The following is a 20620-nucleotide window of genomic DNA, read 5'->3' as shown; positions in this document are numbered from 1 at the left end:
AGTTACACTTGCTCCGAGGTCGATTGGTTAATCAACATCATACAATTTTACGTCTTGACATAACTAGTAGGTAACAGAAGAACAACAGCGTTGGATATTGAAGTTGAAGACATGATAACCCAATAAAGAAGATCAGTTAAGTCCACCAGCCACAAACTCCCGCAAATAATCTAAATCCGAGCGTGGTCCGAAACATCACAAGGCCAGGGCTAAAACCTAAAACCAATAAGACAAAAAACAAAAGTTATGTAGTAGAAATATTGGAAAGTCACTGTACATCTGTAGCTTCGGCGTGGTGTACCTGCCTCACGCGGCCATTTCATCAAGAATAGCGCTTGTATCCTTTCTCACAAAGATCTCCTCCAATTTACCTAAACCAAGGCCGCTGCTATCATCGTCGTTTTGGAGGATGAGCCCTTGTTCATTCGCCAGATGGAGTAGGCAAATGAAGCCGTATGATGTACTGATATCACGGAGCATCTCTGGAGGGTAGACTGATTTTAGCGAGTTCATTATTTCAGTGAAGCGCAAGTGCCCTTCTTTAGCAGGTTCCAGGTCCGAAGAGAGCCTTGGGCGCTTATGAATTGGGGTGGGTGTTGACGGGCCATCATCATCAGTTTCGTGCTGTTCTTTGGACGGGCTGGTCGCAGCGCTGAGTTGGGGGCCGGAATCCATAGCGGATATAAGCCGCTCACCCATTCCTTTCCACATCTCTGTTTTGAGCCGACGTACGTCAACTTTCTTGGCCACTCTGGCGTATGCAACATAGTCAGGTCGTGCTCTCCGACCACCTTGCGTTACCAACTGTGACCCAAAGCCTCCAGAGGCACTTTGGACTTGTGAGCCACCCGGTGTTGCACCCACCATATTCAGTAATGCTGCGAGCCCTGTGGCCCCACCAGCATCTCCCGCAGCTGTACCTGGAACGCCGCCGGGTGGAGGAGACAACATTTCCCTAGCGTCAGCGAATGGAAGATTGTCGTCGTCGTCAAGATCAATGCCATTGGGGAAAGCAAGGCCATCATCGTCCGCAAAGAAGTTAGCATCATACGCCCCAGGAGCTGCCTCATCATCGCCAGTCTGATCCTCAGTCTTGTGATTGGCCCAGAATGCCTCATCCATCTCCCCATTCCCTGACGTCTGTTCCTGGCGTCGCTGGGTGAAGCTCCGCGGCCCGTTTAGTTTCCTAGAGCCCATGCGTGCCTTGGGCTTGAGGAAAAGTCGAAGCAGCTGCCTCGAGTTGAAGTGTTTATCATCCGGAAGCAAGTTTCGGCCTTTTGTTTTCCACTGCGATTTGGGAAGGGATATTGCGGAGTTAGAGCTTGCTGGTAAATAGATCAATTCGGCCACAGTGGGATCGAGCGGCGCAGAAAAATCAATTTCGAATGGCTCCTTTTCCTTTCGCTGCTTTGGCGCCGTGCTGGCGGCAGTTGTAGCAGCATTTTCCTTTATTCGTCGAATCTTCCAATGCTCAGGGCCAGCCCAGTTTTTCTGCAATGCGTTATCAAAATAACTAAGAATGTTCTCATGGTCCCGGCTGCTTGGTTGGTGGTTGAGCGATATAGCATAGGCATCGTCATTGTCGAGGCTTCCGCCATCCTGAACTTCTTCACCTTCCAAGTCCACACGGTGCACCTTAAGCATAGGCTCCAAGGCGGCCTCCCGAGCCCAAGCCTCCCCTCCACCGCCGAACCCAGCATCATCACTGAGATCAAAGCCAGCCAAGCTGCCATCGTCATCAAACCCGACAGCATTATCATCATCAAGCATGATTCCTGATGCGTCATTGGATGGATGCCCGTCGTCATCGCCTTTATCCTGCCGCCAGTCTTCAGGAGCCTTCAGAAGAGGGATATCCAATGAGCCACTAGGATCACCAAGGTCGAAATTCTTTAAAGAAGGGCAAATATCTTGGGCGTCAAGTCTGTCAAGATCTGGGAAGAACTTGCTAGCCAATGGAGCGATGTCTATCTCTACACCTCCTTCGAATGAATCGTCGCGAGGTGGTTCGGTAGGTGGAGGTTGCGATGTCGATTCCGGGTCTTCGAGGGACTCTGACTGTGCTCTTGTGTCATCCCTATCTTGAGCAGTTTCCACGGCGTCATCGCTACTGTCGAATACAATACGGCCATGTCCATCGATCGATAAATGGTTTAAGAGTAGTCCTTTGGCACCACCCTCGTCAAAGTCTGCGGAAGCTTTTTTGAACAGCGGATCAACTGAGAATTCGAGCTCGAATTTCTTCAACTGGAGCGAAGAAAATGAAGGAGCGAGTGTAGCCTCGTGCGTGCGCTGAACATGGCGAATTCCGTTAGTGATACGGGCTCAAGCAATGCTGAGCTTCTAGTGGGACCGTACCTTTCTGCGTGACCTCTTGCTAGTACCCTCTTCGCCGTCCTCCTCATCGTCTTCAGCGCCCTCGCCTTCAGCCTCCGCCTCGCGTGCTTTCTTGTCCCTGCTATCTGCCAAACCGCTCAGGAGTTTCCCTGTTTCCGTGGCCACGCTATCAACTCTGCTTGTGTAGATCTTCACACATCCATCCAATGTGCAGCTAGCTTTTTGGAAGTTCACACTGTCTCCTTCCTTCAAAAGCGACATGTCGTGGAAATAATCGATCAAGGCGAAATTCCATGAGTTTGTAGCGTTAATTTTGTTATCGGTAGCCATTTTCATCCACTCTTCGAAGTTCGCTAGGATTGGTACGCGCTTCATTGGGGTAACCCCCCGCCGCCCATGAGCATCACTATCCCGATGCCGATGACCAGAACCTTGGGGCGTGGAAGGGCTCATGCTCGATCGATCATGTATGGTATACCTGCGCGGCGGCATAGGCGTTTTGACTGCGGCTTTGATTTGATCCATCTGACGGTCATGTAGAGCCTGCCGAGCCCCCATACGGGCTGCTTTCTCCTCGACATCGTCGTTCAGCGGGATTCTAACAGAAATGATTAGCGTCGCTTCCAACCTTGACTTCATTTAGCTAAAGCAAGACTATACTTTAGGGGTGAATTCTTCTGAGGAGTCGCGGCGCCGTTGGAGCGGCGGTGCTTTGAGACGCGGGGCATCTTGATAATTCCGTCGTTCCTTGGTAGCGGCACGAATAACGGAGATACCAGGGTCGACAAAGGCAGTCCTTGCGACGCGACAAAGTCTGGGATTCACTGAAAATGAGACAGAGTAATATGTAGTGCGCGATATATCAGCGGCAATCTTGCCTTGAGAGCATGGTTTTGGGGTGTTGCAGTGCGTGCGTTAAGATGAAATGCAATCGAAAAGGCGGAGATCGTCAACAAACAAGAAAGTGTGGTTCCCCTATGCCAGAGCAACTTGGCTCACGTGATTGTTCCCGACCATACTGATTGACTTAGGGGGTCGACACAGCCACGGTTGCAGGTGACTACTGCGAGTACTGCCACAGCGCCCAGTGACATCAGCATTCTCAGACAAGCAAGCAACGGCTTCCAATCATTAACCTCGAGGCTGTTTTTGCATTCCCAGCCGACTATGTACACTGTGCTCCGTACAGTGTAGGTATCCACTCCGTGCTGTGGGTTTCTGCGTTGCCTATTAGACTGAAGTCTAGAGTGGACTATTATTGCATTATTTCTACTTATCTAGCGATAGTCTTGGTATTCTTTTCTAGCTATTCTTCCCTCCACACCGGACTCGGCGCCCACGATGACCCCGTCACATCGTCCACCATGTTTGAAGAACTGACGTCTATTTTACCCAGAGCGTCGGCCCTTCGGAGGCGTCGATATTCCGTCAGGTCATTTTACTGGTCTCTTGCGATATTCACCGTCCTTGCGGCCTTCAGTTGGGGCTTGGGACGATGGAGCAGTCCCTTGGTCGCTCATGGCTTCGCAAACCCCTCGCTTATGAAACGGGAGAATGAACTAGAGGTACCTCCACCTTGTCCTAAGGTCCGACCCCAGTATGAATACTAAATAATTATTCAAAATCTCTTCAGTGCCGCTTGGTCCGCAACGCGAAAGATCAATGCGCCTTTGTCCGCTTGAACTGTCTCGATGAGGAAGACGGTTTCTTCTCGTACCTTCAATTATACTACTGCGCCCTCGCACATGCGAAGCCGCTAGCTTTTATCATTATCGTACTCTGGCTGTCACTGCTCTTCAGTACGATTGGTATTGCGGCAAGCGACTTCCTGTGTATCGACCTAAGCACCTTGGCCAGTCTACTGGGCCTGAGCGAGAGTCTGACAGGTGTTACGTTCCTTGCCTTTGGAAACGGCAGTCCTGATGTTTTTTCTACATTTGCTGCCATGCGGTCCAATAGTGGCAGCTTGGCTATTGGAGAGCTCATAGGAGCTGCAGGCTTCATAACCTCTGTGGTTGCTGGCTCGATGGCGCTGGTCCGTCCATTCAAAGTTGCCCGCAGAAGTTTTGTCCGTGATGTCGGGTATTTTGTTATTGCTATAAGTTTCAGTATGGTTCTCTTAGCGGATGGTCGCCTTCACGCTTGGGAGTCAGCTACCATGGTGGCACTTTATTTCTTCTATGTCGTGCTGGTTGTGACGTGGCACTGGTACATTGTTCGGCGCCGCCGAGTGCAAGAGAGAAATATGGCTGCTCGGTCACATTTCCATATACCGGACAACCAGGAGCTGGACATCGAAGAGATGGAAGATGATGATCCTGGAATAGCGACAGAATCAACCAGTCTTCTCCGTGGTGCGACCACCGAAGATTTCGATGCCCTGGAAAGCGCCGAAGCGCCGGCTTGGACCGACCCGGATGAGGATGATGAAACACGCAATAGACATTTTGCGGAGATTCGAAGTAACATGCGTGTATCTCGGCCCTCAGCGCCAAGGCGCAATACGCTCAATCCCATCCGGCCGAGTTTGGTCGGTGCATTGGAGTTCCAGTCTGTTTTGTCCTCCTTAAAACGGTCGAGGAGCCACAATAGAAGCCACTCAATCGGTCTTGAGAGGTACTCAGACAATTCGGAAAGCGTACAGGGCGATCGTTCACAGTTCGACAATATATCCATAGCATCTCATCCCCAAAGCAGCCGCACCCAGGGCAACAGTTTTCTGTCTCTCGATCAAGGAACTAATCGAACTCGAGCGGTCTCGGCAAACGACGCTATGGGTTTGAAATTAGACACCAATTTCTTCACCAGTGACAATGCACCGCAACCAAAATTGACTGTGAGCAGACCTTCAATCGAGGATGGATCTAACACGGAGATCTCGCATATTCTCGAGTCCCAGAATGGCACAGAGTTTACCAGGTCACCCACGTCTAGTGCATTTTCATCGCGCAGTCCAAGCCTGGGCCCAAGACCAGGGTCCAGCGTCCATAATCCTACTCTACTCGCACCACCTGATGTCTTCCAGTCCCTCAACTACTCCGAAGCGGCATCGGATTCCCGCTCCACGCCTCAAGTATCCCCAAAGGGTACTAGATATGTTACGGATGGGCAGGACAACAACTCATCAGGCGCACCCAGTCCCTTCCCCCCATTTCAAGATGTGCCTGGGTCACCATTATCCACGGCGCCAAGCATTCGTCTGCCCGCCTCATTCAGTCCAGCAGAGCCGTTACAGTACCAGGAAGATACGTTTGACAGTGGCAGTCGACTTACATCTCCGGTTAATTGGTGGCCTCGATCGCGCTCTTTACTGCGGCTGGTTGTGTCTACACTCTTCCCAACCCTGGATGGGTGGAAAGCCAAGACAATTTGGGAGAAAATTCTAGGCATTGTCGCCGCTCCTAGCGTGTTCCTTTTGACAATCACCCTCCCCGTGGTCGACCCAGTATCTCCCGAAGTTACGTCTGCTACTGTGCCTGTCATTGTGACTTCTGCAGAAGATGATCCGAGCGCAGCAACGCCTATTGTGCGCCTACCAGAGGATAGTCCACAACTCCAAGCTCACATCTCAGAGTCTGTTGCAGAGCGAACAGTAGCAGGTCAAGATAACAAATTCCAACTGGATCGGTCTCGGCAGCGCTACGACTCTGAGCTTCCCGCCGTGCAAGATCCTGCTCCAACAACACGAGAATGGTACCCGTGGCTGGTATATATTCAGCTCTTTACAGGCCCCCAATTCGTAGCCTTGATTTCTTGGTCCGCGATAGACTCAGACCTGACGGCACGCACCTTCCTGCTCCTTTCACTATGCGCCGTGGTCTTCACTCTTGTATGCCTCGGTGCTCTTCTCGTCAGTGAGCGCCGAAGCCCCAGCTCCTTAGGCCATCCGCCGACCTCGTGGCGCCCAGTTCTTGCATTTCTGGGCTTCATTGTTGCCATTTTCTGGATTGCAACCATTGCCACAGAGGTCGTCAGTCTCCTCAAGACCCTTGGCGTCATCCTCAACATCAGCGACTCTCTCCTCGGTCTCACCGTTTTTGCCGTCGGAAATTCTCTCGGCGACTTGGTCGCCAATATCACCGTTGCCCGTCTTGGTTATCCAGTCATGGCACTAAGCGCCTGCTTCGGTGGCCCCATGCTCAACATCCTTCTTGGGATCGGCCTCGGTGGGCTATATATGACCCTACACACTACGAAGGGCCATACCAGCGATGCCGCCGACATCACCTACGACATCGCCGTCTCCAAAGTCCTTGTTATCAGTGGCGCTACGCTTTTAACGACCTTGGTCGGGTTACTGATTATAATACCTTGGAATAAGTGGCGGATGGACCGCAAGATCGGTTGTGGTCTTATTATTCTGTGGTGTGTGAGCACTTTAAGCAACGTGATTGCCGAAATCGTCTCTTGAACCAATAGAGATTTTGGGGTGGATTGCCTTTTTCGCCTTTGGTTTACGATACACCTTTTGCATACGTAAAATGTAGGACACAGTTCCTTGATGACAAGTAATGAGTATTCTTCAGGAGCCTTGCATTGCAACAATTGTTTCCCTGATAATAGCGCAAGTTGGATATCCAAAGCTGTATATATAAGTGAATGCACTGCGGAAAGAACAATTCACATCCATTTTCTCGTCGAATCCTATTTTATACCGCGCTCGTGATCCCTGAATTGCAAGCCAGTCACTATTTTGCCATATTCGCGTCCGAGTATAGTTCCTACCTGACAAAGTTCAGATACCAAGGTTTCAACAACTCTACGAACCGCAATATTCTCTACAAACATCTTTGGTACTATATAGGGATGCTGAGAGTCGAAGAAACTCGTAATTTTCACATGAGCACCGGCCCATATTGCAGCTGAGTCAGAACTGCACCGGTGCAACGCGAAAGCCACGGAGTCAGGAGCTACTGACTGTCTACCGAGTACGGACTACCTAGGTAAGAGTACCACCTAGGACCGAGAACATCTGGAATTAGATTCATAGGCTCGCACTTAAGGATGACGGTTTGCAGCTCCAAGGCGCATTATCCACGTAGTCACCAGCAGCATTATCGGAAGGTAGAAAAAGTCTAGATCGAGTCTCGGAATGTTGGAGTTGTACGGAGTAGTTCTAGGCACATTATTGCGTACCTTTTTATAGTCGAAACAAATTTAGCTCGGGCTCTCCTGAAGCCTCCCTGGTTTCAAAGAAACCGTCGTCGGTGGCAAAGAGGGCGCGAGAATTTTCAATAGTGCGAATAATGTAGAGTCCTGAGAGGGAAATAAAACAGGTCGATATTCGATAGCAAGTAGCCCCTTTTTGGCGCATATTACTTTACCTAGTCACTAGCAGCCTAGTTATATCATAGCCTTTCGCAGAAATCTTCTGGGCGATACGCCGTCGACCAGGCGAATTTCCGATGGTTTCCGTCAGGGCAGCCGCCCATGATTTGGGATCTTGTAAAGAGTCAAGACTCTAGATCTCGTCTGCGCTATGCAAATCAGAAGCATTGTGGACATTGGCATTGATGTTGACGAAGATCACCTGATGGTCTTAGGATGTGGAGAAGGGCTGCAAAGATTTTTGAATTTTTATGTCACATTGCCTATCACCGACCTAAAATTGATGGAATATTATTATGAAGAAAAATCAATCACGAAGATCCCTACAATCAACATGATGTTGATGGTATTATTATAAAGTGGACTCCGAGAACTCTCGGTACTACGTAGGAAACAGTTGCTGTTGTTTTACTTCTTGACCCAGACTTAAGACAGATCCCACTATTGCAGCTCAGCAATATTCAACTCGCCCTATTCTCTTCTTACCCTGAAGGAATGCATCGCCCTCCCTTGCTCTGAGAACCATCGGTAGTAGTTACATAATCCTAAGACCAGGTCGGCTGGAATTCAGCTGATATTCGTTGAATCTCGGCCAGGGCCTTTCTATATTTGGGACTAGTACTCTAGTGCTGCCAGCTCCACCAGCAAGTGAACAACACCCGGGCATCGATCACTCCATCCCAACCTTGGAAGGGTCCGCCTCTCTCTTTTCGCTTCGCATGGGTTTGTTTCTCCTCAACCACTGCTGCCCGGCGCTCCTCACCCTTCGGTAGTACATATTCATCCAATCTATATTGTTGATCCTCTGCCACTGTATCTATCGCTACCTAATTGTCTATACCACTCGACTCTCGCTTTGCGCTTTCCCCTTCTTTTCAGCTCTTCCATTTCCCCTCTCTCTCAAACACCGCGACCTCTTCCCTTTCCTTTCGAACCCTTCCAGAGGTCGCCGTTCGCTCCTACGAATTACTTGTTACAAGCTACCTCATAATACTTAATCTTCGAGGCCCCAATACCAGTGATACCTCTCCGCCCTGAGCAGTTAAGGCACTGCGAACCAGAACGTCCTCCTGACCGACCCCGCTGGGCAGCATTTTGCTGATATTTGCCCACCTCATTTCTTGATCGAACCGTACACACCTCGACTAGCTGTCACTTCTTGTTCGATACCTCCACCTTATCCTTTGGTGTCGCCAACACAGACTTCGTCCGAGGCGGTCGGAGGCATCTCGATCACAATCTGTTCTTTGTTTCGGCTGCGGATATCGCTTATGGTCAGCTAGCACAAGTGGGGTAATCATTGGCTTTGCTGCGGTGCAAAGAGCTGCTGTTTTTGGTCTAAGAAGCGTGCTTGTCTCGTTATCACTTCGCTCTATCAAGATGCCGATCAAGTCTTTCAAATTCTCGCGGAGAAAATCTTCAGGAACTATTCTCGAAGATGGGGAAAACCCGACACAATCATCGTTCCGTGTCTTTGAGCGCCCCTCCACCGGCCGCAAGTCTCTTAGCGATGGTAATCTCCTGAAAACGGGGGATAGTGGTTCCCCACCGGAAGACGATAATATTTTTGCTGGGTCTGACGGCCCTGTTTACAGGAATCTGTACGAAGATCTCTCCTTTCAATCCCAAAATATACCGTTCTGAAGAGGATGGGCTAACCGCGCGTCTAGTACTGGAGGAAATACACTTGAAAGCCCAGCAGCAGTTCGTTTTAGCTCGTCAACGCGCCGCTCGACAGACCTACAAACCCAATTTGACTCCCAATCCCCACATTCCAAGAATCTCCACGATATCCCAGTACCTCCGCTGTCTAGTGCACTGCGCGCAGCCGGCCGAACTTTTTCGTTCGGCGCCCGGTTCTCGAAGACACCTGCAGTGCCGCACCATCGCCCGTCATCTCCAGATACAACTCGGAGCAGAGCAACCACAAACAGCACCACAAGCACGGCAACGCCGCCAAAGCTTCTAGATACGGAATTACAGATCGGTCGAGTGGATGATGGTTTTGAGAACATGTTTGACGGCATTGGTGCTCAGGAAATGGCTCAGAACTCGGTAAGTTGTCTGCATTTCAGCTAACGCTTTCGTTATCGGAGTTCTGACGAATACTAGAATGCTTCTGCCAGCAAACCGGGGTTTAGTACGAAAAGGGATGAGAAACCCGCCCCGATAAACACAGACCGCTCCCAAGAAGTTGACCCGTCCCCGTACTCGTGGGGTAGCCGCCACTCAGGCGAAGGTCTTCTAGCAGCTGCGGATTCGCCACAAGACCATCCTAGTACCGCAGAATTGAGCATGGTACCTCCTCCACTAGGACCGCGCCGCAAATCGTCGCCGATGTTTGACGCCGTACCGGCCAGTACTACCTCACATCGCTCTCTGGAGAAACCGAGAACGGCAACCGAAAAGGGTTTGCGGAGGAGCATCATATCTCCATCTAAACGGGACACGGTTGCCATTGACGATGAAGATGCGAAGCTAGTTATGGCGTCTCTCAATTATAGTAAAAGAATGTCGCAAGCTCATACTTTGGATGATTCGGCAGATATGGGAGCGGAAGACGATATTGCTCTGTTTGGCTCCGACAAAACAACAAAGGATGTATCTGCGCAGCGAGGATACTTTCCACCTGCCGGCCCCACTGGCGACAGTGTAGATGCTTCCATTGCAGCCCATGCACGGTTGGCTGCGGAGTATGAAAATAAGCCCGCCCCAGCGCCGTCTTCCAACAAAGTCATGACTCCGTCCCAATTCGAACACTATCGGCTGCAACAAGAATTGAAAAGAGCAAATGATGGTGGGTCTGACACTGATGATTCTGCAGAAAGCGACTTTGACGAAGAGGATGAGGCGGAGAAAAATCGGGAAACTGAGAGGCAGCGACGGAAACAAGAGGCTCATCTGTCTGTTTACCGTCAGCAAATGATGAAGGTCACTGGACAGCAGTCCCCATCTCCATCTCTTCGCCCGGAAGATCGCGGCAGCAGCAGTACGCCGAATCTAGCGAATCTCTCTTTGCATCCTGGTAACCCATCCGGGAGCGGGAAAAGCAGCGAAGGGGACGATGATGAGGAGATTCCGCTCGGCATATTGGCAGCCCATGGGTTCCCAAACCGAAATCGCCCACCGAGCCGTCTTATGTCATCCAACTCCATGCAAAACCTCCGCGCATCATACCATCAACCACACCTAGGGTCTGCAGGCTCAGATTTTGGCGGCGGAAATCGAAGCAGCTTGCCCGTCTTTGCCAGAAATCTTCCACGGGACCCCTATTTTGGTGCAAGCTTGGTTGCTCCCGCAAACAGAGAATCTCTGGCTTTTGGAGGAGGGGGTGGCTCGGTGTATGGTGGCCCATCAGCCGCTACAGGATCATCTCCTGCCCTACCACCGGGGGGATTGGTTGGCGTTATCGCTACTGAAGAACGGGCCAGAGCTATGAGGCGAGGAAGTCCGAACACTCAAGCGATGTATGACCACTCACAAGGAATTCCGGGTCCAACAGGAAACATGGGAGGTGTTCCTAGGCCTCATACGATGCTCGGCATGAACTCGACCCACGGGCCTAGTTTCCAACCATCAGTCTCCGCGACGGAACAAGCTCAGATACAGCTATCTCAGCAGATGAGCAGCATGATGCAGATGCAGATGCAGTGGATGCAGCAAATGATTCAGCTCCAGGGTGGGCAGGTCCCCCCCCAACAACTCGCATCGCCTGGAAATCTGCCAATGCCGTCTTTCCCGGGCAACACGAATTCAAGGCCGTCATCAATGCCCTCCGTCGGTGGAGCGTTTAATAATGTGTCTCCAAGCTACGGGGGAGGGAACCAAAGGACACTAAGTATGCTCGACCCCAATGTCTCGTCCAGGTTGAATAGCCCGGCTGGGTTATATGCACATGGCGGAAATCGACCAGAAACTCCAGGTGGGCCTGGCTATGCTCCTTCACTCGCCCCATCGGAGCGCAGCAATGTTGGGCTAGCGCCGCGCTACAGGCCTGTGTCTACGCTGCCAGTCGAGGCTGAATCAGGCAGCTTCCTCCCCCAGTCAAAGCCACGGAATGACGAGAACCGTAGAGCCACTTATCTGGGTCCCTCTACGAATACGAACCCGTCGAACACGACAATACGCCCTCTATCCTCCTACGGCAAGACTCTTACCGTTCCATCCAGACTTAGCAGCCATAGCCCGGCTCAACCTGATGAGGATGACGATGATGAGGGGTGGGCAGAAATGATGAAGAAACGAGAAAAGAAACGAACCAACTGGAAAGTCAAGAAAGAGTCATCAAACTTTGGTGAGGATCTATTGAATGCGGTACATTAATGAGTACGAGTAGATATTTGGTTTCTTTTTTTCGGCGTTATTCTAAGGCATTGTTTATACACATACACTCATGCTACTTATAATATATCAACAAACGCATGACCCAGGGTTGCGCATATAAAAGGCTGGGCGCAGTGCAAGAGTTATTGCGTTCAGTGTTTGGGCATGATTTATTACCAATCCAATGACAATATGGGAACTCATGCTGTCAAGTATCGCTCAAAGTTTCCATACATAGAATTAGACTGCCTACTTTTCCATCAAGACTTATTACCCTTCCAGCCGCTTCCGTACGCTAAACTTTCAGACCCTGCAAGGTACTTTCTGCCTCTCGAATCACATTTGCTACAATGTCGGCGGCAGGAAGGATTTCCCTCACGAGCCCAAGTCCGGTGCCAGCGTATGTTGTTAATCTAGCATTTGGGCCCCATCCCGAGTCTCCCTTCTTTAACTCTTCCTCGTAGAGCGCTTTATTCTCCTCGTCACTCATACCTCTTTCCACGGCATCGATATAAGTCTGATTTATTACGCCTCGTCCATCATATCGCGAGGGCCAGCTCAAGATTCCTCGCACACGATCATACACAGTGGAGCGAACAGTACTCACGCCGCCATCAGATGCACGGAGCACCTCGTCTTGGTATCCGCGGGCGATCCTTGCCTCCGAGGAGGCTAGAAACCTAGTGCCCATAGCCGCACCCGAAGCTCCGAGCACCAGGGATGCAGCCAGGCCTCGCCCGTCTACTATACCCCCAGCTGCGATGATTGGTATGTGATCCCTTAGCTGCCGCGCCTCAAGAGCATCCTTAACCTCAGGTACGAGGGTGATTATAGATGCTGAGTTGGTCAGGCCATGGCCGCCTGCATCTGAGCCTTGAACTACCAAGGCATCTGGACTCAGGGACTCTGCGACGGCGACCGCCTCGCTTACAGTGCCTACCTGGACCCAGATCTTTGTCTTGTTGTCGGTCACAGCACGTACCTGCTCAAACCAGGGGCGGAGATCTTCGGGTATTGCCTTGGCCCCAAAGAACCAAACGGCACACGGCCGGTAATTCGCAATTGCAGCGATAGACCTGGGGAGATCGGCACCCCAGTTGAGGAAGCCGATTCCAATTGGAAGCATACCGCTTGCGGCGTAGTTTTGTTGAGCAGGTGAGTTCGATTGCTTGAAGAGCTGCACGGCTTCTTCAAGATTGCTCTCAAGAGACGAGACGTCGAAACCTCCAGCAAGAAAGCCCAGGCCACCTGCTGCTGAGACGGAGACGGCGAGCTGGGCCGAGGCAATATTCAGCATTGGTGCCGACGCCAGTAGAGGCATCTTAGTCCATGGGTAGGAAGTCTGTAGGGCTTGAGTGGTGGACATGGTGTTTTGTTTGACTTGAACCGCAATAGGTTGTGGAGGGGTTATTTACACGAGTAGTATTGGATGAGCATATATAATTGTCAGTCGGGAATATTCGGCCGCGGGGGCATTTGAGTCAAATCAACCACGCGCGGAGATGTTCGGGCGTCTTCTCGTTGAACAGTCTAATAAGTATTTGCATCACTCGTACTCGTAGGCATCAATGATTCATCTTTCCTTTGCCAAGTTTTACTGGAATGTATTATGTGTTGAGTTTAACTGCTCGGGCCTATAGGAGGTAACAGCCGATATACATGTCACATGACACGATCACGGGACATCTATTGGAGGCGGAATATGATCTGTTGGAGATCTGCCGGCAGTTCCAATATCCTATCCACTCGAATTTATTGATATGAAAGACCTCTTATTCTCTGATTCTTCGGCTTTTCTGAACCTCATCATTTCTCACTCCTCTTGTCTGTTGGAAAGGGTGCTTTGAGGTCACCCTTCATATCCATCGGTACTCTCGATAGTTGGAGTATTATTATCCTTCTGTTCATCCAAGGTCGATATCGTGGTTTGTTCATCTGTCGCTTATGAGACTTTGAAAATATTGTTAATCTTTGCTGTGCAGTCTACCTGGTCAGTATCGAAGCTTTCCGGGTCGCGTATCGCTAGGTTCTCTGGACTGAAGAAAGGAAAGAAACCTGTTTCCTGGAAAAACCTAGAACAGCTTCCGGACCAGCAGCGCGCTTGTCACTCAGCAACCAGCAATATTTGTCGTTGGTCGCCTCCTTACCTCTTCGAATCTTAAAGCTGGTTGGCTCAGACCACTGGGTTTCTCCTAAGTCAAGATGAATGCACCAGATCGGTAAGATATGCCTTGTGTCAAGTCTGCAGCTTTTTTTTTTTTTTTTTTTTTTTTTTTTTTTTTTTTTTTTTTTTTTTTTTTTTTTTTTTTTTTGAGCCTTAGAGTTGTTTCAAGCATTTGTCATTGTATTCTTCATGTTGCCGAGCATTAGAATCTCCAAACCCAGTGAATGGGAGGCCTAGCACCTATTCATTTCCTCCTTCCAGACTTGGGATATCCGAAGGTAGTGCCTGTGAACACTGCTTTTGGTGGACACCTCTCCAACTCTCTCCATCAATGCTACTACCTCTTTGTAGTTACTGTTTCTCTTGCCCTGCGTGACTGTTGTTCATTGCTTGATTGCAAGATACAATGGACTCGGAGGAGAAAAACAAGCTACAGAAATACTTCCCTCTTCCACTGTTATCGCTTGCTTGCATTTCAACAGTACCCGCAAGGGCCGCTAGTCAAGAATTAATGCTGGCAGTGAAGTGCCCTAGGGGTTTTGATATACATTAGCTTACAGCCTCCTTGAAACATTTACTGCTTACTGATTTCATTGATCCCGCCGTTGGCTAATCTGCTCTTGATTGCAGCTATGAGTCCTTTGTCCTCGCGAGCGGTGAGAACAAGGTCGAAATGGAAATTGACACCCGTATGGATTTGCCATATCCGTGTAGAAACTCAACCTTCAATGATACTGATCTTTTTCTAGGAATCCCATCATCTGCCATCTTCACATTTAACAAAGAAGACCACACGCTCGGAAACTTGATTCGTTCCCGTCTGCTGCAAAGCTCTCATGTCCTCTTCGCTGCATACAAGGTATGGCCCCCTTGATGGCGTGTTGCGATGATTTTCGAAAGCAACTGCTCCATATTTTATGCTCGGCTGCTCCATACTGACCCAAAAATCAGGTTCCTCATCCGCTGGTACCTAAATTTATCCTTCGTGTGCAAACGGATGGAGATATATCTCCAAAGCAAGCTGTCATTACCGCATGCAACGAGCTAGTGCGTGATCTAGGCATCTTGTCCCGGGAGTTCACTAAGGAATACGAATTGCGTAAAATGGTTGGAACCACACAGCAGCAACAAAATGGTGTTTCAGATGCAATTTAATTGGTTTGATTTAAGGTGAAAACTCGTTCTCGTGGGAGTAGCATGGGCTTTCTTAAGTTTAGTGCGCGCAGCTGGCTATGCGTGTCTGTCTCCATAATCTCACATGTCCTAACACTTGAGCTTTTCTTTATTTTATGGAGCTAGGTCTCCATTATCTTATGCTCTATGCTACATTATGGACCCAATGACATGATTGACACCGACGCTAGCTTCGAAAATTTATGTCAGATATTTCACCTGGTAATAAAGCACAGTCATGATTGACCAGCAATGGCCACCTAAAGCTTTGAATAACTCGTAGATAATAGTTTGGAGGTGTCGTGTGTACCTGCTGACTCAGCTCCCCTTTCTAGTGAACTTAGCGGCTGCGTGTCCCTGACTCCACGAGGAGCGAAGCGCCGGCGTCACCAGCTCCTGAACCAACCTCGCTGCCTGCCCGCCATTCATTCCCCTCCCTCCGAATTTCTAATCCCGCTTTTGTCCATCGCTTTATTTAGTTGCCTTCGACTGTGCGATTTAATCTGCTGTTGATGCCGGTGCATCTTAACTAATGTATTCTTCCTCGAATTCCTTCCTGGGCGGTGCCAACAGCACCCGCCCAGGACAGCAACCTTACATGCAGCAGCAACCCCCGTTCTCGCAATTCGGCCAGCAGCAGCCACAAAACCAACAGACCGGACTTGCCCCTCAACCGACAGGGTATAATCCTCAGTTTTCCGCGCTTGGAGCTTCTCAGTTGCAACCACAAGCAACAGGATTTCCTCCCGGACAGATTCAGCCTCAGTATACCGGTTTCCCCGGTGTATCACCACAGCCTCAGCAAACCCAGCCAACAGGGTTCCCAGCATCACCGCAGCAAACCCAGTACGGCGGATTTCCATCTCTGGGCCAAGCTCCACAGATACAGGTTACGTCGAACACGAACATCCCACTTCGAACCGGACAGCAGACTTCCTCCGAAATAGCGAACTCGTTCCAGAACGCTTCAGTGGCCACTCCAACACCACCGCCCAAGGCTTCCGGTGGGAAGATCCCAAACATTCGACTGTCATTTATTACGGCGCAGGACCAGGCGAAGTTTGAGCAGCTCTTCAAATCTGCAGTTGGGGATAGTCAAGCAATGACTGGTTAGTGGGGTAAATCCGTTCTGTTACAGATGGCGCAGGGTCTGATATGCGTTGTTATTTAGGGGACAAGGCGAAGGAACTGCTCCTTCGGTCAAAGCTTCCAGGCAGTGACTTGTCAAGGATCTGGTAAGCCCGCCAGGTCCTTTGTATCTGAAACAAAGCTTATGATCTATAGGGTACTGTCGGACACCACGAAATCCGGTCAGCTACTGTTTCCTGAATTTGCTTTGGCCATGTACTTGTGCAACCTGAGAATAACGGGGCGGGACATACCAAGTGTTCTTCCCGAAACGATAAAGAACGAGGTTTCGAGCATGGTAGACATCATATCGTTCCAGGTGCCAGACACGCAGCCCGAACCCGTCGCTAAGACCAACGTTCCTAGCTTTGATGCGCCATTGCTCGAGAATAAATTAGCGCCTCCAGCACCGCAGCAGCCCCGCCCGCAGCAGCCTAGCAACTCTCAACTCCTGTCACAACTCACTGCACAGCCCACCGGCTTTCCACCTTCTTCCGGATATCAAGCCAATGTTGCAGTTCAAGGTCAAAATCAGGGCCTTGTCCCGCAGGCCACCGTATTTCCCGGACAGGCCTCATCACAAAATCTTCAACCTCCCCAAATGGGTATTCTGAATAATCCGCAGCCAACAGGCTATACAGGTCCCCGGCCACCAATGCCTCCTATGCCAACTGGTTTCGGTTCGAATCTAAGTCCCTCTCAGACCGGTGGACTGGTAGCACAACCGACCGGAATTCCTGGTCAATGGGGCTTTGTCAATGCTCCCGCCTCAGGACTGCCGAACATTGAGGCGCTGAAACAGCAGCTGATGCCTCAGCCAGGTCGCGAGGGCGGCTTTTCTGCCGCCGGGCTTTCTGGAAATGCGAGTATCCCTTGGGCTATCACGAAGGAAGAGAAAAAGATCTACGATGACCTTTTTAGAGCCTGGGATGGTCTTCACAAGGGGTTCATTGGTGGTGATACCGCCATTGAAATCATGGGCCAGAGCGGGTTGGCTAGGAATGATTTAGAAGCAATTTGGACATTAGCTGACCCTCATAATCGTGGACGGCTCAATATGGACGAGTTTGCCGTGGCCATGCATTTAATTTACAGAAAACTCAATGGGTATCCTGTTCCCAACCGTCTCCCCCCTGAACTCATCCCTCCATCCACAAGGAATCTGAATGATTCAATCGGCACTATCAAGTCTATGCTTTCTCAAGATGCAGAGCATCGAAAGGCTACAGGTGCATTTTTGCAGCCCCAGAAGACAGGTGTCAGTTATCTGAAAGAACATTCTTTCCGGGGCGGAGCAGTATCCCCTGGTGCTGGCCGTAAGGATGCTACACTGTTCAAAAACAATGACGAGGCAGCTGCTGGTTATCGCTCAAGTGCGCGTCGGCGCGTCGGAAACAGCGGCCGTACACCCTCACCTGCGGCTTCGCAAGCTTCTGAGGAGGAATTGTCTGTCGAACAACTGAAGAAGAAAATTCGTGAAACGCAGATCATGTTGGATGCGGTTGATTTTGAGGATGAGAACCGTGCGGAGGAAGAGGACGCGCTTGACAGGCGGGACCGTCGTGAGGCCGAGAGTCTAATGGATAGGATTCGACGTGTGCAGGACGATATCGATACTCATCCTCATGCGGCTCTTCGCAGCCTTGATACTGGCGCTGAGCGAAGGACGCTGCGCCGTCAACTGCAGGCTTATGAAGACCAGGTGCCACAAATTGCTTCCGAAGTTAGACGTGTCGAGCGTGAAATCGCTGAAGCTAAGCTTGAGTTGTTCCGTCTAAAGGATGCCAAGGCACATCCCAACAGTGCGCTTAATATTGTTGGCACCGGCCCTGGCGGTGCAGTTACGGAAGCCGACCGTATCAAAGCACGTGCGCGTGCTAGAATGCAAGCTCGCGCTGCCGAACTTGCCGGAAGACCGGCACCTGCGTCACAGGACGACGAAGAGGCTGCAACTCGTCGCCTAGAGGGAGAAAATGCTAGAGTGAAGGCAGAAAGGGAAAAGAATGATTCGATGACCCGCGATGTAGAGGAAAGTGTCAAAGAGTTTGCTAGGAGCTTGGAAGATAGCCTCAAGGAAGGTGAAGAGAGCTCTACTCGCGAACATGAAAGGCGTCGGTGGGAAGATGCACTTGGCGTTGAAGACGTTATTCGTGACTTCATCTATGACTTGAATCGTGGCAGCCGCACAGCGCATATCCGGAAGGAAGAGTAAGTTTACCATTAGCATCGGAGCTTGAACACCCGTCTATACTTCTGTCATTTACACAGCCGACTGTTTTAAAGCATTTCCCCCAGATTGAAGCTGACTATTTATCCAGGGACTCGAGAGGATCATCTCTGGAACCGCGGTCTCGCGAATCGTCAGCACATACCTCAACTGCTGCGCGGCCATCTCCACCGGCATCTGTCGGATTGACAGGGGCTTCACCTGTAACGCATGAAGACCGCGTTGCCGCTGCACGAGAACGCGCCCAAAGGAGAATCGCTGAACGGATGGCAGCTGCCGGTTTGAAACCTCAAACGGACGCTATTGAAACACTTGCTCAGCGCCAGGAACGCGAGAGGAGAGAAAGGGAGGAGCGAGTGAAGCGGGCAGAAGAGGAAGATGCTAAGCGAGAGCAAGAGAGGCAACGTCGCATCGCTGAAGAGCAGCGTACTCCTTCTACTCAGGCAGCGAAACCTGCCGGGAAAAAGCCTCCACCAGCACCACCGCGAGGATCGCGCAAAGGTCGAACTGATAGTACTGGACAAGCAGATGCTAAGAAGGCTGCTGAAGGTTCAGCTAAAACAGAGCAGCTGGCACTTGAGCAAGCTTTGAAGGAGGAGCAGCAAGCACAGGAGGAGGAGACTAAACGTCTAGAGTAAGTACTACCGTTTGCCCAACGAACCTTATTTGGTCTTTCTAAACAGTTCGCTATGTAGGACGGAGGCCAAGCAACGTGAAGACGAATTCGCAAGAGAGCAGCAAGAACAGGAAGCACGTCTCCGTGCTCTTGAAGAGCAGGTCAGGCAAGGAAAGATCAAGAAACAGGAAGAGAAACGTCGGAGGGAAGAGGCCAAGAAGGCAGCACAGGAACAGGAAGCCAGGCTCGCACGTCAACGAGCCGAACTTGAGGCCGCCAAGGAGCGGGAGCGACAGTTACAATTGGAACTTGAAGGCCTAGACGAGAGCTCTTCAGACGAAGAGGGCCCAGTGGATATCGCAACCCCCCAGGACAGCACGCCGACACAAAGTCAGGTTCTGCCTGCCACATCCGACCCGGAACCCCCTGCGCCTCCTACGCCGGTTGCTGAACCGCCTACGGTACCTGAACCTGAACAGACCACTGCCTCCAGCTCCCCGGAAAGCAGTCGAGCCGTGTCACTTCGTCTGAGTCCGGAAACTGAGTCTAAAAACCCTTACTTCAGGAGGAATGTTTCTCAACCAACAGATTATCCGCCGCCAACTCCGCCGGAAGTTCCCCAGGTTAGCTCCACCCAAATGCCTGATACTCAATCCACCAATCCATTCCACCGACTCGCTCAACAGCAGCAGCCGCCGCCGCCGCCGCCAACGCAGCCGGCGTTTACAGGTTCAGCGCCACTTGCGCGGAAGACCCGCGCTCGCCCAGAGGCGGACGATGATTGGTCAGCAGCGGAGTCTGATTTCGAGTCGTCTGATGATGAAGACGACCGTGCAGGGGGTGGAAGTGCTAAACAACTCGCAAGTATTCTCTTCGGTACCATGGCGCCTCCTCGGCCTCTCAGCGCCATGGACACCCAGTCCCCTTCATCGAAGTCTGCAACTCCCGTACAAGGTTCTTCTATTCCACCAGTTCCGCCAATTCCAGCTGAAATAGAGCCATCTTCCGTTGCTGACGGTGCTTCCCCCCCTCCCCCGCCTCCGCCTCCGCCTCCCCCTCCGCCGGCTGCGGCTCCCCCCCCGTTGCCCAGCGCTGAGTCGCCAGCCGGTATTCCACCACCTCCTCCTCCGCCTATGGCGCCTCCCGCTCCTCCCCCACCCCCCGGTCCACCCGCAGCAGCCCCTGCTGGCGCCCCGGATAGGAGTGCTTTGTTGGCCTCTATTCAGGCAGGCAAAGGACTCAGGAAGGTTCAGACCAATGACCGAAGCACGAGCACCTCGGCTGGGCGTGTTCTATGATGCCATTTCTTGGATATTGCATTCTC

At 51.0% G+C, this 20620-nt stretch overlaps 6 protein-coding genes across 6 annotated transcripts, besides 1 other annotated feature; 4 read left to right on the top strand and 2 right to left on the bottom strand.

Moving 5' to 3' along the window:
* Positions 1-20620: part of a sequence feature (contig 1.69 1..80995(-1)) that runs on past both edges of the window.
* ANIA_04265 (condensin subunit BRN1) lies at positions 74-3065 on the bottom strand (the record flags this gene model as incomplete). Its single annotated transcript, XM_656777.2, has 4 exons — positions 74-216; positions 278-2292; positions 2359-2965; positions 2998-3065. The coding sequence occupies 3 exons, from the start codon at positions 3063-3065 to the stop codon at positions 307-309; spliced, it is 2661 nt and encodes an 886-aa protein (XP_661869.1). The 3' UTR covers positions 74-216; positions 278-306.
* Positions 3505-6875, top strand: ANIA_04266 (sodium/calcium exchanger protein; the record flags this gene model as incomplete). The annotated part of the gene is made up of 3 exons (XM_656778.2): positions 3505-3527; positions 3644-3902; positions 3971-6875. The coding sequence occupies 3 exons, from the start codon at positions 3505-3507 to the stop codon at positions 6746-6748; spliced, it is 3060 nt and encodes a 1019-aa protein (XP_661870.1). The 3' UTR covers positions 6749-6875.
* On the top strand, positions 9046-11988 carry ANIA_04267 (uncharacterized protein; the record flags this gene model as incomplete). The annotated part of the gene is made up of 3 exons (XM_656779.1): positions 9046-9266; positions 9336-9720; positions 9778-11988. The coding sequence occupies 3 exons, from the start codon at positions 9046-9048 to the stop codon at positions 11986-11988; spliced, it is 2817 nt and encodes a 938-aa protein (XP_661871.1).
* Positions 11725-13571, bottom strand: ANIA_04268 (nitronate monooxygenase). Its single transcript, XM_050611270.1, has one exon. The coding sequence runs from the start codon at positions 13352-13354 to the stop codon at positions 12284-12286; it is 1071 nt and encodes a 356-aa protein (XP_050467315.1). The 5' UTR covers positions 13355-13571; the 3' UTR covers positions 11725-12283.
* Positions 14191-15307, top strand: ANIA_04269 (DNA-directed RNA polymerase II core subunit RPB11; the record flags this gene model as incomplete). Its single annotated transcript, XM_656781.1, has 4 exons — positions 14191-14207; positions 14783-14841; positions 14902-15011; positions 15104-15307. 4 exons carry the CDS (start codon positions 14191-14193, stop codon positions 15305-15307), a joined length of 390 nt encoding a protein of 129 aa, XP_661873.1.
* pan1 (actin cytoskeleton-regulatory complex protein PAN1) lies at positions 15858-20594 on the top strand (the record flags this gene model as incomplete). The annotated part of the gene is made up of 5 exons (XM_656782.1): positions 15858-16434; positions 16497-16560; positions 16610-18661; positions 18772-19314; positions 19376-20594. 5 exons carry the CDS (start codon positions 15858-15860, stop codon positions 20592-20594), a joined length of 4455 nt encoding a protein of 1484 aa, XP_661874.1.

Source organism: Aspergillus nidulans, chromosome II (genome assembly GCF_000011425.1).
Source record: "Aspergillus nidulans FGSC A4 chromosome II".
Lineage (NCBI taxonomy): Eukaryota > Fungi > Ascomycota > Eurotiomycetes > Eurotiales > Aspergillaceae > Aspergillus > Aspergillus nidulans.
The sequence above is the reverse complement of the archived record's forward strand: the minus strand, read 5'-3'. Positions and strand labels throughout refer to the sequence as shown.

Coding starts and splice junctions, on each gene's coding strand:
- ANIA_04268 (XM_050611270.1), bottom strand. CDS start 13,354: ATGTCCACCACTCAAGCCCTACAGACTTCCTACCCATGGACTAAGATG.